A 17,439-nucleotide genomic window follows, 5' to 3' on the forward strand; every position below is an offset into this window, starting at 1 on the left:
GACGGGCCCCCATCACCAAGAATCATCTGGCCCCAAACGTCAGTGGTGCGGCTGGAGAGGCCCTGGTCTAGTCTGAGAACTAATTTTACCAGCAGGGGAACCGGGGTACGTTGCAGGGAAGGGGGTTGCTCAGGCCCCTCTCATAGCGAGACGGGGCGGGCTAGGACTGGAGCACAGGCCAGGCTCTGTGCCGGTTTCCTGGCAGCATCGGGTCTGAAGGAGAGAGGGAGGGGCGGCAGGAAGAGAAGGAGGAGGCCCAGGCCTGTTGGAACCTGAACCCGGGCCGGGGGTGGGGGGTGCAGTCATGTAGTTCCCCAGTCATCCTGGGACGGAATTCCGGGCAGGAGCTCTGTGATTAAGCAGCAGCTCCCTCGGGTGCCCACAGTGGGGAGTGGGTGTGCCCCATGTGGGTGTCCCGGCTCAGCCATCCAGGGGGGCTGGGCTGACCTCAGGATTGGACCGTGGCATGAAGTCCTGGCCTCAGAGCCGAGAGGACTTGAAAAGGGACCTGGGGCAGTTGGGGTGTTTGGAGCCACTCAGACCTCCTCTCTGCTCCAGCGAGATGGGGTGCCCCCCACCTTCTGATGATGAACAACTGGGTTATGCAACGTTGAGGGTGGTGCAGCCTGGTGGACGAAGTGGGAGCCTAGGAAGCAGGAGCCCCGGGTCTGAGCCCTGTTTCTGCTGCTAACTTGCTGTGTGACCTTGTGTCAGTCTCTCTCCCTCTCTGGGCCCCCAGTACCTCATCAATCCACAGAGGGTAGGAGTATATCTGTGGTTCTCTAACCCTCCACATGGAACTCTCAGGAAGAATATGACTGACACCTGAGCTCTCCTCTCTGTGTGTACATTCATTCATTCATTCCTTCATTCAGCTTATTCACTGAGCTCACTGGACATTTACTGAATCCCCGTTATGTGTCAGGCCCTGGACCAGCATCAGGGTACCATGGTGTCAGGGAGTTCACAGTTGGATGGGGGACCCAGCCTGGAGGCAAATGTGACACTGCGTGGTTCATGCTGTGCTGGCGATGTACAAGGGGCTGGGGGCACAGATGGGCAGTTGCAGCCCCTGGGGGATCTGGGCAGACTTCCTGGAGGGAGGCTGGGACCTGATGGATGAACGGATTAGGCAGATAAAGAGGAGGAGGATGTGTTTTGTAGGCAGGGGGACCTGCAGGTCCAAAGGCCTTGGAGGCTGGATGGCACAGTAAGCTCCAGAAAGTGTGGTTGTGGGTGGGAGAGTTGGCAAGAGGAGGCTGGGCCATCAGGCTTCATCAGTTGGGCCTTGCCCTGTGGGGATGGGGCTGCTGCTAATGGCACCCAGGGACTGGGGCCCCACGGTGACAGTGACAGCATCTGCAGGGGAAACGGGACAGGCTCCCTGAAGGCCCCCCACGGAGGCCAGCCTCCCTGCACCCACCCGCCCCCATTAACGCTGCAGGGCCCCCCTGCAGCTGCTCCCAGCGCTGACAGCTCCCGCTGCTGCAGCGCCAGCTCCCCTCCCGAGAGCCAGCCACCCGCAGGGACCCCCGGCCAGGAGAGGGCTTTGGGCACCTTTTGTTCTCCCTTAATTTTTTTTAATAATCTTTTAGACTCACTCAAGTAACACACAGCCACTGTGGGATATCGGGAAGCTCTAGGGGAACATGAGGGAAGTACAGCCCCATCCTGACCTCTGGAGCCGGCTGTGCCCTTACGTGGGTCATCGAGACCTGGCACTGGGCACACCCCCTCCTCCTGCCCAGGGACCCGTCCTGCCCAGGGGCCTGGGGTCACAGACCAGGGCTTATCTCCAAAACAACCCTCCCTGGCTCTGTCCTGGCCCAGGTGTGGAGATTTGAGCCTAGGACACCCAGCTAAGAAGGAGGCTTCGAGTGGAGGGACCCGTTGGGGCTGAGTCCCTTCTTGGTACCTGCTGTGGGAGGGGCCCTCTGTGCCTCAGCGCCTCCATCTGTGAAATGGGGATTCCTGAACCCACTGCCCAGGGCTGAGTGGCAATTGCTTGAGGAACCAGCCAGTTAGCCCAGTGCCTGGCATGGGGCTGTTGTCCAAGTCCAAGTGGTGGTGAAATGAAGCAGTTACCCCGGGTGCTGGGCCGAGACTGCCTCCCTGGGCCCCTGGCCCCTCAAGGTACCCCAGGGGGAGGGTGGGGAGGCGCATGGAGGCCCAGCCTCTCTTACGACGTCATGCTTGCTGTGGGCACAGTCGGGATGGTAGGTGCCCACACTCCATCTCCTGCCCTCCTCCCCACCCCTCCTCGCCCCTAAGAAACAGCTGACATGTTAGCAAGAGGTCTGTCTTGCTTCCTTTCTGACATCTGACTTCGAATTCCCAAGGCTCCTTCCTTCTGGTGCCCTGAGTGTCCCTTCACCCACCCTGGCCCCTTAGATTGTTCTCTGATGGGTGGAGGGGGGACAGTGGCTTCTCCACGTGCTCCCTCTGTGTATGGACCCCAGTCATGGCACCACCAGCCACTTTCCCTGGATGTGGTAGGGGAGAGTGGGGTCTTCACACGGGCTTCGGGTAGAACAAAAACGTTGGGACGGGTGGGGAGTCCAGTGAGCCAGTGTCCCTGAGCATCTGGCCTTGTCAGTGACCGCCTTCAAACCCCACGTCAGCTCCAGTCTGGGCTGCGAGGGCTTGCAAATCTTCCCCTCTTGGAGCCTCAGTTTCCTCATCTTTAAAATAGGCTTCATCATATACCTTGCTCATAAGGCGTTCCGGGGGAATCAGGTTTGCAAATTTCCCAGCAGAGAGTGGTCCAGCGGGGGTAACAGCTGGTAGCTGATAATAGCTGTTCCATCTCTCTGACCCTTCTTTGTGCTGGGAGTCCTCGGAGGAGAAATGTATGTCCCAGTGGGATTCGCCAAACTACCCACAGGAGCCAATTTGTGAACTGGTTTAAAAGAACACACTGAGGTTATAATACTGAAGGGCGTGCCACTGCTTATTTTTTACTTCCAGCCCTGTGCCAAGGATGCTACATCATCCTCTCACCCAGTCCCCACAAGATGGCTGTGATAGCTGCCCCTGTTTATAGAGGAGAGTTAGGCTCAGAGAGGGGAAGACACTTGCCTGAAGTTGCACAGCTAGTGAAAGGCAGAACCGGAATTTGGACCGTGAAGCCATGATGCCATCAGCTGGCCGAGTATCTGGAGGGTCCTGTGCTGGGCACTGGGAATACAGGGTGGACAAGTCCAGGTGGAACCCATCGGGGTGCCCTCTAAGCTTGCCGCGCTGCTTCCGCATAGTCTACACGGTTCCCTGGGACAGAGGCAGGGGAGCGGGCGTGGGCGCACCGGGTGAGGGGGTGGCGGCGCAGCCTGTGGGAGGAGCCAGCTGCCGCCGCATATGGTGGCTCTGCCCACCAGCGCCACCAGCCTGCCTGGCTCTGTGGTGCTGGGAGGGGCTCAGTGGAGAAGGTGGGGGAAGTGGGAGTGCCTTGTGCAAGACTGAGGCTTCAGGGAGAGTGTTTGTGTGAGTTTGGTTTTAGTTCCCTGTGTGGAGCCAGAAACTGAGAGGCCAAGTGCTCTATGCACAGTATTTGGGTTAATTCTCACAGCGGCTCTAATTCCCCTGGTACGGATGAGGCTCAGAGAGGTGTAGCTACCTGTCCCATGTCACACAGCTAGTGAGACGCAGAAGTGGGATGAGCTCACGCCTGTGGTGTCCAGGTCTGCGCTTACAACCCTGTGTGGCACTGTCTCTCTTGGGACAGGTACTCACAGCCTTCTGGAGCGCTGGGCAGTGTCTCCTGGCAGGTGGGTGATGCTGGCATCTCTTACCCTCTCTCGCCTGGTCTGCTACCTCCAGGTACAAAGGCTTCATCAAGGACTGCCCCAGCGGGCAGCTGGATGCAGCAGGCTTCCAGAAGATCTACAAGCAGTTCTTCCCATTCGGAGACCCCACCAAGTTCGCCACATTTGTTTTCAACGTCTTTGATGAAAACAAGGTGAGCTGGGGATGGATGGAGCCTGTGCCAGCCTGAGTCCCCTCCCTCCGGCGGCAGCCTGCGTGGCTCCTGCGGGCACCTGCAGCGTCTCCACACCCACGGGCCCTCCGGAGAAGGCACACACACATGTGCACTCACAATCACACATATACACACAAATGCATGCCCATGCAGGCACACCCCCACGTGCAGACACACATAAAGGCACACAGATGCATGCACACATGAACACACGTGCACTCATATTGCACACAGATGCGTGCACATGTATACATTGCACAAACTCACACGTGCACAAGGCATCCACTGAGATACATGTATTCACACACATACCATGCACACAGACATGCGTATCTACACATATGCATGCATATACAAACCCTGACCTTCTTACAAATGCAAAATGCAAGTGCCTCCAGTAGTAATAGGATTTATAGTCATAATTGACATTTATTGAACATTTACTATGTCCTAAGCGCTTTACGTGGATTATTTTTAGTGAGGCCTTACAACCAACTACCTGGAAGGGGTGCCCTTTAAATACCCGCATTTTGCAGAATGAGGAAACTGAGAATCGTGTTATACGTGGATCTTTTGTGCCAGCTTCTTTCACTGAGCACCATGTTTTCAAGGCCTATCTGTGTTGTCTTTTTAAATTGAAGTATAGTCAGTTACAGTGTTGTGTCAGTTTCTGGTGGACAGCATGACAGTTCCGTCATACGTGTACGTACATGTATTCCTTTTCATATTCTTTTCCGTTGCAGGTTACTACAAGATATTGAATATAGTTCCCTGTGCTCTACAGTAGAAACTTGTCTGTCTATTTTATATATAGTAGTTTATGCCTGCAAATCTCAACCTCCCAGTTTGTTCGTTTGTTTGTTTGTTTGTTTGTTAATTTATCTCAGCCTCCCAGTTTATAAGGCTTATCTGTGTTGTAATGTCCCCTCTCTGGCAACGGCTGCCCTGACCATTGGCATTTCCACCGTTAGAGCGTCTGCAGTCCTCCGGACTCTGTCCCATCCGGCATTTCCCTGCTCCCTCGTGTTCACGTGGACTTGCTGGAATTTGTGTCTACGCTCCATGCTGTTGGGCGTGGACTGTTCTGTTCTGTCACACCCTGGCTTTCTCCGCAGGTGCCCCCAGCTGACAGTCGCAGTACCTGGCCCTGGGAAGGGCTCTGTCCTCTCCGGGCCTCAGTTTCCTTTTTTGGGAAACAAATAGGATTGAAAAGTCTAGAGCCCCACCTTCTTCTAGAGCCCCTGAGCCAGGAGAGAGGGTCATGTGTGCTGGTGGTCCTCTGGCTCTTCCTCCCACCAGATGTGGAATCAGGCTCTCCCTCTGACCTCATCCTTCTCCCTGCCCAGCTTGTCCCATTTCTAATCCCCTCTCCCTGTCCCCTTCCTGCCCCGGTCCCTCAACCCTTGGCTCCCATGCACTCTGCTTGGTGTCCGCTGGCCAGGGGTGTCTGGTACCTGCACTCCCCATCACCGCTTACCCAAGGTGTGGCCTGACCAGGTGGCTGGGCACTGACTGAGGCCACCCCCACCCCTCTCTCCTGCAGGACGGGCGGATTGAGTTCTCTGAGTTCATCCAGGCGCTGTCGGTGACCTCGAGGGGAACCCTGGATGAGAAGCTGCGGTGTAAGTCCTGCCCCCTGGGCTCTGCTGGGCAGCCGTTGGATGGTCCCAGGCTGGAGGGAGGCCAAATACCCGGGCCAGGCCATCTTGTCTGTCCAGGGCTTAGAGTGGCACAGATGTCCTGCCCTTTCAGGTCACAGGTGTTTTCTTGGAGGTGACCAGGCAGTGGGGATGAGGCCTCCTTAGATGGGTGGACAGATGGGGTAGGAGAGAAGGGCCACTTGAGCAAGTGTGGACATGGGACCTCAGGCAGAACAGCGTGGAGTTAAAAGACCCAGACTTAGTGCTGGATCCACCAGGAGGTTGTTTTGATGGCTGATCTCATTCATTCACTTATTTGCTGGTTCACGCAACAGATACTGACCAAACATGGCCACGTGTCAGTGCTGACCAGGAGACTGGGAATCCACAGGTGCATCGGAAAGACAGGCACCTGCTTTCAGTCTGGCATGGGGATGTGATCCCATAAAACCACAAAGATCCTGTAAAACTGCAACCGAGGCATGAAGAGGGAGATGGAGCCGGCAGGGAAGGAACCAACCCTATTAGGAGTCAGGAGTTTTGCTGTTCCAGGCAGGGGAACAGCATGTGCCAAGGCCCTGAGGAGGGATGAGAGAAGGGTACAGAGAGGAGAGTGTGCACCCCTGCCGGTGCGAGGAAGGGAGTCTGGAGGGAAGAGGAAAGCAGCTGGGCCAGAATTCACTTCCCACGGAGACATCTTCACTGCCTTGCATCAACACTGAGAAAACGCTGCAATTTTTCTCTCTTTTTAGGAATAAAAGAGGATTTTATTTATGCAAAAGCTCCTCCCTGCTCCCCAGGCATATTATTTTATTTTCTAAGTTGACCATAGCAGGCTCTAACATCATTGTGGAAAGAGAGTGGGCTGAGAGGAGGCAGAGGCTGGGGCGTGGGGAAGGAGCAGGGTGCGGGGGGCTTTGGGCTCCTCCTGAGCTCCCTGTCCGCCGTCAGCTCCAGCCTCTGAGGCCTCAGCTCTTGCAGACCAGTGCCCCCTCATTTTTATAGTCAGGTTTTTCTTCATAACCCTAGCTGAAATGGTGTGTTCGTGTCGTGTGTGTGTGTGCGTGTGTGTGTGTGTGTCTTGATGTAACTATTCGTTGATTGGATGAGTCACAGGGCCATTGGCCGGGCTGCATGTTGGGGTGCAGAGGGGAGTGGGGGGTGGCTGTCTCCCCTGCCCTGGTCCAGGGCTGACTCCACACTGGCTGGCTGGTCGCAGGGGCCTTCAAGCTCTATGACTTGGACAACGATGGCTACATCACCAGGAACGAGATGCTGGACATCGTGGATGCCATTTACCAGATGGTGGTGAGAGGCCGGGACCCATGGGGTGGGGGCGGCCCCAGGGGCGTCACATTTAGTGACTGGACCTGGCCTGCAGGGAGCACCTCCTGGAGTAAGTTGGCCAGGTGAGGGTCCCTGCCTGGGGTTGGCTGCACATCTGCACCTTGGGGGGCAGGTGGGGGCTGAGGTGAGTGGGATGCTCCCGAGCAGCATTGCAGGTGGTGGGGGCAGGGTGGGGCGTGGACGGGAGAGGTGGTCCTCCTCTGGAACCAGCCCAGGTCCGTGGGGAATACGTTGGGGCAAAGAAACCGAAGCCCGGAGTGCCAGGAGCCACCCCTACCTCTTCGTCCCTGGCAGGGGAACACTGTGGAGCTCCCCGAAGAGGAGAACACCCCTGAGAAGAGGGTGGACCGGATCTTCGCCATGATGGACAAGGTGAGACCCCCCGCCATAGGCACCACTGACCACCCACGGGCCTGGCTCAAGGCTGGCGGCACGCCTGGCGTGATGGCCTCTGGTCCTTTCGGCAGCCAGCCCCTTCAAACATCCAGGATTTTAAGTAAATTTGTCCAACACTTTTTCTTTAACCAACTTAAGATTCGTAAGCTTTTAATTTTTTTTTTTGCCATAGACCCCTTTGGCTTTCTGAAAAAGTACTTACGGACTTCTCAGAATAATGGTTTTAAGCGCATCAGATTAAATCCATAGGCTCAAGAAGGAAGCTAGTTTGGAATACAGCTATCGAAATATTTTTTAAAAAGGATTTGTGATGTGGTGTTATATGGGCTTCCGTATGAGCACGCTGGATCGTAAGGGACAGTGGTGGGTCTGACGCCCCGTGATGCTGAAGCCGTGACACGCACGTGTGAGGCACGTGTGGTGCCTGCAGCAGCCGTGACGTGCTATGAAAGTGCCGTGCTCCCCGCCGGTGACACAGTCACAGGTACCGCTGGTTCTGGGGGGACCGTCACCTAGATTCCGCATGGAAGGAAGAGCTCAGTTTCAGTTAGAAGTTAGTGAGAAGAAAGACCCCCACGTGCCCCGTTTTAGTTCATACACCTGCTGAATTCTATCCGCAGACCCCACGTTAATAAAACCTTCTTTATATCAAACTTTGCTTCTAACTTGAAATAACTTTGTTTTAAATGGGAATTCGACACCAGGATGATAAGGAGACCTAGTCTTGCCTTAAAGAGAAGAGTACAACGACAGTGACCTTGGGCTTATTATTACGTCCTGCCGGGGTGCAGGTGCTGGCCCTGAAAGCTTTGAGCCCGAGACCTTACTTCCTTAATTAAAAAAAGTGAGATCAGAAAAAAAAAAAAACCCAAAATTTAAAAATAAAGTTTAAAAAAACCCAAAATCTTAAAATAAGTTTTTTTTTAAACCAAAATTTTATAGAGGAGGGTACAGCTAAGTGGTAGAGTGTGTGCTTAGCATCCACAAGGTCCTGGGCTCAATCCCCAGTACCTCCACTACAAAAAAAAATAATAATAATAATTTTAAAAAATACATAAATAAACCTAATTACTGCCCCCCAAAACAAACAAAAACCCCCAAACTTTAAAATGTTTAAAAACATTTTTTTAATAAAGTTTAAAAAAACTCTAAAAATCTGAAATAGTTTTTAAAAAACCCCAATATTTAAGATAAAGTTTTTTTTTTAAAACCCAAAATTTTTAAATAAATTTTTTTTTTTTAAAGCGAGATCAGCACGTGTCAGAGAGGCAGTAAAGACACGCAGGCTCAGACTGCACTGGCCTCCCAGTGTCCTCAGGGTGTGCAGCCAGGAGCACTAACTTTCTCGCAGGGAGGTTCAATGTGATTAACACCAAGGTGTGAAACCCTGCATTCAGACTTCCCTTATTTTGGGAAGCAAAGCCCACGCTGGAGTCAGACTGGGTATAAAGCTGCTTCCCCAGTTAGCAGCCAGGGGACCCTTAGTCAATGACAGCACCTCAGCGTCCCCAAGGGCACTCTTCTCAGAGCGTTGTGAGGACCCCAGGAGATGAAGGGTCGCACGGGGTGTACATGGATGACCCTGGAGGTCGGCCTGCTGTGCTTGCTGGAACCCACATCACGTCTGCCTCTGTGGGTGCAGGACGTGGGGCGGGTGGTCTCTAAGGCCTTTTTCTTTGCTCTCACGGGTTTCCTTGTGAAATATTCCAGGAGAAGGGATTCTGGCCCAACCATTTCCTCCCCCAAGAGATCCCCTAAAATCCCTTTACACGGGCTCCACTCAGCCTCCTGGCGGGTCTCCCGGGGTCCAGTGTACGCTGCTCCAGGAATGGCTTTGGTGCCCTTCCAAGGCTGTCCCTGGAGAAGTGCTTCAGGCTCTCAGCCCTGTGGGATTAACCACCCTTTACTGGGACAAACCGCAGCGGTGATGGTAATTGTGGAGTTAGGGGCACATCCAGTTTGCCAAGCACTTTATGCGGCTTGAGCTCATGGAGTGTTCACCCCAGTGCCGTGAAGAAGCCGTGCAATTCTCTCCAGTCCCCAGATGAGGAAACAAGGGCCCAGGGAGATGGTCTGCATGCCTGAGGTTGCCCAGCCAGGAAGTGCCCGGGTCTGTCTATAGCTGACTCCTCTCACCGTGAGCTGCATTGCCTCCCTCCTGACCTAACTTTGGAAGCTCTCTTGGGACCAGCCCCAGGCTGGGCTTGGGGAGGAACTGTCCAGGGTCCAGGCCGGAGGCCCCTGGCCTAGGAGGCTGGTTGTCCCTTCACCTATAACCTCCTCTGTCTGCTCACAGAACGCCGACGGGAAGCTGACGCTGCAGGAGTTCCAGGAAGGCTCCAAGGCGGACCCGTCCATCGTGCAGGCACTGTCCCTCTACGACGGGCTGGTATAGTCCAAGGCCCGGAGCTAGGGTGAGTGGAGGGGAGCCTGGGGCATGGGGCAGGGAGAGGGGGCAAACCCAGTCACAGGACTTCAAAGGTTGACAGATAAGTACCTGGGCTTCCTGGGGGCACTTGAGGAGCATAGCTGGTTGGGGAGGCCTAGGAGGCAGGGCTCTATTTCTGTCATTATTATATGCCCAGGTTCAGCCTGAGAATATGCTTGAATAGAAGCTTCCCTGGGTTGAAAACACCGAAAATCACAGTTCTCAGCCAGGGCCAGGGACCTGGGAGGACAGGGGTCTCTCATCCCTCCACCGGATGGCTGGAGACCTCAGCTCTTGGCTTTCTTGACCAATAGCTCAAACGTGGTTTCTTTTTCTGTTCAGTCAGATTTGCTGTAAGTGCCGGATGATAGCGTACGCACAGAGGCCTCTGTTTGCTGGCAGAGAACTGACTCCCATGGTCCTGTCCAGCTATAAACACCCTTGTATGGGTTTTCTGGTGGACGGCTGATGCACTGTGTTGGCGTAAGCCTAGGACCAGAATTGCTGGGACGTAGAACGTGGGTATATTTAGCTTCATAGATACTACCCGACAGTTCTCCAACGTGGTTGTACCATCTCACACTCCCACTCGTAGTGGGTGAGAGCTCCCATTGCTTCACATCTTTACCAACATGGGATCTACCCTGTCTTCCAAATTTCAGCTTTCAGTTTTGGTGGGTGTGATAGCTTGTTGTAGCTTTAATTTGCATTCCTCTGATGAGCACTGAAGTTGGGCACCTTGTCACACGTGCGGCGCTGTCTTAGTTACCTATTGCTGCGTACTGCAGTGCTGCAAAACAGCAGCTGAAGAGGACAGCCATCGGGAATTTGGGTACAGCTTTGCTGGGCGTCTTTGGCTCAAGGTCTCATGAGGATGCAGCCAAGCTATCAGGACAGTGACCAACCACCCCAGTTTACCCAGGACTGTCCTGAATTTAGTGCTGAAATTCCCATGTCCCGGGAAATCCCTCAGTCTCAGGTAAACTGCGATAATTATTAGCGGGCCAGGGCTGCAGTCTCATCTGAAGACTTGGCTGGAGGTAACCCAGTTCTAAGCTCATTCATTGGGTTTTGCAGCCTCGCCATGTGACCCTCTGCATAGGGCTACCTAACAACATGGCGACTGGCTTCCCCCAGGTTGAGCTTTCTTTCTGGGAGGGAGGGAGAGACAGAACCCAAGATGAAAGCAGTCTTTTTACAACCTGATCTTGGGAAGCAAGATCTCATCACGTTTATTTCCCAAGAGTGCCTTGGCTACATTAGACTATTCACATTTCTTTTTTTTGGGGGGTGGGGTGGTAATTAGGTTGATTGATTGATTGGTTGATTGATTTTTTTTAATGGAGGTACGCGGGATTGAACACAGGACCTTGTGCGTGCTAGACATGTGCTCTACTACTGAGCTGTATCCTCCTCCTCCTATTTGCACTTCTATGTCAGTTTTAGAATCAACTTATAAATGTCTACACACACACACAAGCTGGGATTTTGATTGGGATTGAGTTGAATCTACAGTTCAGTTTGGGGGCGGGGATTGGCATCTTTATAATGTTGAGTCTTCCAATCCATGAAGATGGTATATCTCTGTTTATTTAGGTCTTTAAAAATTTTTTTCTCTATCATATTTTTACTGTTTTTAGCTAAAAGATCTTTCACATCTTTTAGTAGGCTTATTCCTAGATATTTGATGTTTTTGATGGCATTTAAAATAGTAATTTAAAATGGTATTTTCTATTTGTTTCTGGTTTATAGAAATTCGATTGGTTTTTGTTCATTGATCATATATTCATGGTCCTGCTAACTTCATTTATTAAATCTTTAGAGTCTGCCTTAGATTCTTTTCAATTGTCTGCATTTTATTTCTTCCTTTCCTATCCTTCTGCCTTTTGTTCTTTTTTTTTTTTTTTCTTGCTTCCTTGCAGAGCCCTGCAGTCACATAGGCATAATGAAGGTAAGCATTCTTGTCTCACTCTTGGTCTTGGGGGAAAGCTTTTAATAATTTACTGTTGGTTCGGATGTTTCTATCTTGGTCTTGAGGGAAGGCTTTCAATAATTTACTATTAGGATGTTTGTTATAGGTCTTTTTGTAGATAAATTTTTATAAGATTTAGGAATTTTTCTTCTTTTCTAGTTTGCTATTTGCTATAGCACTTTTTAAAAAAAAATCAAGAATGATGTTGAATTTTATCAAATTTTTTTTGCATTTATCAAGATGCTCATATAACTTTTCTCCCTTTTTTGTTGTTAATATGATGACTTACACTGATTGATTTTTGAATGCTAAGCCACATATGATGTGTTTTTATGTACTATCAGATTTGATTTGCTGACGTTTTATTTAGGAGGCCTGCTTTGAAGCTTCTAATATTATTATTTTGCATGAGAAGTCCTTTTTCATCGAGGAGATATTAGATAATATATTTGAAAAGAACACCTCAATAAAAAAGTTCATTTGGAAAAAGTCTTCATAGACAACCCAGATATAACCACTGTGAACATTTTGTGTCTAGAGTGATTCAAAAAGAATTGAACACTTACAAAAACTTAATACTCAGTAACTAGGTCACATAGGAACATATAATCAAACCAATTTGTAAAGGAAATGTGACAGTTATTTCTATAATCTTGGAAATGCTCAGTGTGCAGCTCTGGGCCCCCTGGTACATTCTGATCTGTTGTCTAATTTTTCAGAGTCCCCTTTTGTGAATTACCACCAGTGGCCTCATTGGCAACTGTCACATGACCACTGCTCTGTTTCCTCTAGGCCATAGAAAATTGGTACAAACATAGGTTCTTGATGTATCCCCTCCAAGAAAAAGTTGTGCAGTATAATTAATTTCTTAAAAATGTGTGGCTTATGTTTGAATTACCCTCTTTGTTTCTGTCTCACAGCTTTCTGTGAAGATACATGTGTATATATTTCCTCAGCAACAATGAGTTCATAACCATATGTTGTTGACTTTTTTTTTAATGAACAGCTTATAGGAAACATTTATTTTTTTCTCTTTTGGAGACTCAACACTAAGAAAAGAGATTTTTAATGTGTTTTATCCAATTTGGCTTAAAGTTCATATCCTGTTGTGTCCACGTCAGTTTTCCTTAATACAATTCATGTGGACATATATCTTACCCTCACCAGAAACGTGATGGCCAAGAAGGTGTAGTTTTATTTCCACGACAAGATTTTCAGGATGACAAGAGCCACTTTTCTAAAGCTTGTACCAAAAATTGCCCTCCCCTTTTCTTGGGCCTTCTTATTAGAGCCTGCCTGGTAGTAATTATATCCAGTTTGTGTTCTGTCATTTTTGTGAATTATCTGCCTTCTCAGATTCCTGATGTATCATAATTCTTAGATAAATTACTGTTAGATAATTCACTGGGTTCGTCAGGAACTGAGATCATGCATATTTTTTGCATCACTAAATTTTTGTTAGAGACCATCATTTTTAATAGCTGCATAGTATTCCATTTATGGCTGGACCATGATTTAACCAGTCTTGTGGTGTGGGACACTTAGATTGTCGGGAATTTAGGGGTGGATTAAAACAATTTTAATTAGGGAAATATTCTCATGCAAGAGTAGACAGAATGTGTAACTCTATGTACCCATCACCTAGCTTCACACTCACTGATTCACGGCAGTCTTGTACCATTTTTACCCTCCTACACCCGACCTTCCCCTCCACACACAGTGGGTTATTTTGAGGCAAATTCAAGGCATCATATCATTTCATACATAAATATTTCAAAATGTATCTCTATAAGAAATGATTCTTTAAAAATTCCATAATACCAAAAAAAAAATTCCTTAATATGCTCCTATTTGCACTTGATATTCCAGTTTCCCCATTGTCTGTTTTTTTCACTTTGTTTATTGGAATCAGAATCTGTATAATGTCCACAGATGGCAACTGGTTGATAGGTCTTATAAGTTTATTTGAATCTGTAAGTTTTCCCTCTTTCCTTTCCTTCTTGCTATTTGTTCAAAAGCACATTCTGTAGAGTTCCCTGCAGTTTGGAGTTCGCTGAATGTGCCCCAGGGTGACATTAACAGGTTCTTCTGTCCCCTGTTCTTGCTGGAAATGGTAGTTAGAGCTGTAGGCTGGCTTGGCATTGGGTTTGGTCCACTTTGGGCAAGAACATCTCCTGAGTGGGGTTGTGGGGATCCACCAGGTGCATGTGACATCAGTGATGTCAGCAGCCATTGATGATTTGGTGCCTTGATCCATTCATCCATTAGGTGGTGCAAAATGGTGATATTCTGCAATAGTCTTCCCGTCATGGTTGGCTGGGTTACGTCCACCGAGAGAAACTGCTCCTCATCAACTCGTTGGTTACTCTGAGGCTTAGTTGTAAAGGGGTGGACCCTTGATTCTTGATCAGTTGTTGTTGATTTTTTTTTTGGCAGGAGGGAGGTAATTAGGTTTATTTATTTGGTTTTTCAATGGAGGTACTGGGGATTGAACCCAGGACCTCATGTATGCTAAGCGTATGCTCTACCACTTGAGCTATACCCTGCCCTCTTGATCAGTTTTCAAAATGAGCTGGATTTCTAACATCCTTTAGAGGTGAAGTTTTAAAAAATATATGTCATTATCAATTTATGGATTTAAATGCATTTGATGAGTCTCATCATGTTTGCAGTTTTCACCGGCAGAGACAATACTGCAGATCACAAAAGTTCACAGATTGCCGTGGAAGGCAAGGAATGTGACTGGAGGCTCAACCGAACCTCCTTGGGCTGGCAGGGGGACCTGGCAGGCTGAGAGGACCCAAGCCTCTCCCTTGGGTGCTCTGGCCTCTCTCTCCCTTGGCACCTGCACCACAATGGCCACCCCTGCTCTGGTCCTACGGGGCCCTCCTTCTCTCCCAGGGCCCTCCACATAGCTTCTGGTTAGTCCAGACAGTATTATTAAGTCATTGCACACAAAGCAGGAAAATGGCCCCCTTTCGATCAGACACCTACCCTGTCCAGTGGGGAGCAGGACATTGGATTGAAACACAGGAATGGAGCAGTTTATGGGAAGGATCTGGGGATGGCGCAGACAGTAACAGAGATGACTGTTCCCAGTGCTGCTGCTTTAAAAAAATTTACTGAGGTGAAATTCACATAACATAAAATTAACCATTTTGAAGTGAACAGTTCACTGGCATTTAGTGCATTCAATGTTGTGCAACCACCACCTCTGTCTAGTTCTAGAACTTTGGCCTCACTCCAAGATAAAACTCCATAACTGTTTAGGAGTTTCTTCCCCTCACCCATTTCATTCTTACCAAGCCTCTGGCAACCATCATTTACTTTCTGTCTCTGATCTAGATGTTTTATGTAAGTAGAATCATATAGTATGTGGCCTTTTGTGTTTGACTCCTTTCACTTAGCATCAGGTTATCAAGTTTCACTCGTGTTATGGTGTGTAGCAATACTTCGTTCCTTTTAGGGGCTGTATAGTATTCCACTGTGTGGCTCGATCACTTTTTGTTTATCCATTCATCCATTGATGAACATCTGAGTTGTGTCCACCTTTGGGCAATTATGAATAATGATACCATGAACATCAGTGTATATGGATTTGAGTACCTGTTTTCAATTTTGGGGGGATATACCTGGGGGTTGGATTGCTGAGTCATATGGTAACCGTGTTTAAATTTTTGAGGAACTGCCAAACTGTTTACCATAGCAGCTGCACTATTTTACATTCCCACTAGCAACGGTCGAGGGTTCCAGTTTCTCTACATTCTCACCAACACTTGTTATTTTCTGGTTTTATCCTAATGGATGTGAAATAGTGTCTTGTGGTTTGATTTGCGTTTCCCTGGTGATGAATTCTGTTGAGCATCTTTTCATGTGCTTATTGGCCACACTGTTCTTAATGGTTGCAAACTAGTTTACCCTATGGCCCTGCCCTCATTTATCTAGGCCGTCCCCGGAGAGTGGACACTGAGTTGCTCCCTCCGTTTTAATTTTGCTCTTACAGGTGATCCTGTAGTAAACATCTCATTGATTCCTTAGGGACAAATAATAAGCACCAAATGTGTGGGTGAGAGGATGTGCCCCTTTCTAGGACTGGTGACATGTCATGCCACTTGTCCCCTAGTTGACTCTTGCCAGCTCTGTCCCCCTGGCAGCCAACTATGAACCCACCACACCTCCTTGTGTCTTCCAGATGCCCAGGTACCACTCACCTCCTCCCGTGCCATGAGGCCACCTCAGCCCCAACATCACCCTCCCGTGTCCACCCAGCCTCTCTCCGCATCCACCCCCAGCCGGGCTGCCCTGGAACCGCGAGGCCCGGCTCGCCTCTGCCCTGCCCCACACCCACCCGCCGCCTGAAGCCACCGGCGCCAATTGTCAACAACCTCTGCTTGTCTGGAAAACAGCAGCACGGATGGGAAAAGGCTCCAGCCCTCTGCAGAACCAAGGACTCGGCTGCTTCGCAGGCAGCCCCTCGGTCCCTCCTGCTCTTCTGCGTGTGTGCTTATTTTTTTTTATTTCAAACAGACATTGAAAAGGAAAAACAAAACAAAACAAACTACCTTCTATCCTAGAAGAATCAGACTGACCACAGGGAGAAGGCCTGGTGGATGTCAGAGAACTCTGCCTCCCGCCTCCTCCTTCGAAGCCGAAGCCGGAGAGGCCGCGGGAGTCCCGCGGGGGCGGGGCGGGGGCTCGGTGGGCGGGGCCCCGCCTGCCTAACGCGATTGGTCGTCCCATCCTCCAGCTGCAAAACCACCTGCGTGGCTAGGATGACTGATTACGATGATTTTTCTGTGATAACAGTATTGTGCTTTTCGTGGGGAAAGTGAGGTTTTTTTTATACATATATAATTGATATCTTTTATTTATTGGTTGTTAACTGTTGCTGCTGCCTCATGGGTCCAACGCTCCCAGGGATGCGGGGTCCGCCGTTTACACGTGCACGCCCTTGACCCCCTGCTCAGCGCTCTTGGGAGGATGGTGGTATGCAGCGGCCGAGAAGCCAAAAAGTTCTTTTTTTAGCTTTGGTTCAGATACCGTGCTCGATGTTTGGAGCAGGGAAAGGTGGGTTTCTTAAATGGCAAATGCACTGTTCCCTCTGGCCCGAATGCCTCCTTCTGGGATCTCTTTTTCTCTGCTTCCTGTTCACCTATCTCTCTGTCCCGCGTCCTCCTCTGGGTCCGGAACATCATTTCTGAGGATAAACAAGGGACATCTTTCGGTTTCTCAGCTCCTGCTTTAGTGTGTGCAGCGGCGTGGGGAATGTCGAGGCTTATGCTGAGACTGGGAGCCGGGTGGAGGGGTACTGAGTCCGTAAGGAGAGAGTGAAGAGGGCGTGAGCAGGTGTAAAGGCTGCTTCTCCCTCCTCGGTGGCTGGTGAGAATAGTCGCTCGCTTTGCCTTCCCGCCTTCCTGCCTGCCTCGGCCCCCGCCCCGCCCCCTCGGGACAATATCCTTCCTCCCTTCCTTCTTTTAGCTCAAAAGCCAGGAGGGATGGGGGAGAGAAGGGCTGCTCACAACCCCATTCAGGTAGCTTCTTGGGCCATGTTGCTCACTGGAAGGTTCTAGCTCTGCCTGCCACTGAGACGGGGCAGCCTCAAACTGTCACCATAAAAGTCAGACGACCTTGGACCAGAGGTCGGGAGCCCGAGGCTGGCCCTGGCTCTGTGATTGTGGGC

At 50.1% G+C, this 17,439-nt stretch overlaps 1 protein-coding gene across 2 annotated transcripts in view; it reads left to right on the plus strand.

Moving 5' to 3' along the window:
- The window catches only part of NCS1 (neuronal calcium sensor 1), a 46,408-nt gene extending 29,778 nt beyond the window's left edge, over window positions 1–16,630 (plus strand). For both annotated transcript variants that reach the window (XM_072960290.1, XM_072960291.1), the window contains exons 3-8: window positions 3,817–3,955; window positions 5,520–5,598; window positions 6,836–6,924; window positions 7,258–7,335; window positions 9,656–9,773; window positions 15,952–16,630. In XM_072960290.1, coding sequence (XP_072816391.1) covers window positions 3,817–3,955; window positions 5,520–5,598; window positions 6,836–6,924; window positions 7,258–7,335; window positions 9,656–9,754 — 484 coding nt within the window. In that variant the 3' untranslated portion in view covers window positions 9,755–9,773; window positions 15,952–16,630. The remainder of the gene's footprint in view (window positions 1–3,816; window positions 3,956–5,519; window positions 5,599–6,835; window positions 6,925–7,257; window positions 7,336–9,655; window positions 9,774–15,951) is intronic.
- The last annotated feature ends 809 nt before the right edge of the window (window positions 16,631–17,439 follow it).

Source organism: Vicugna pacos, chromosome 4 (assembly GCF_048564905.1).
Source record: "Vicugna pacos chromosome 4, VicPac4, whole genome shotgun sequence".
Classification (NCBI taxonomy): domain Eukaryota; kingdom Metazoa; phylum Chordata; class Mammalia; order Artiodactyla; family Camelidae; genus Vicugna; species Vicugna pacos.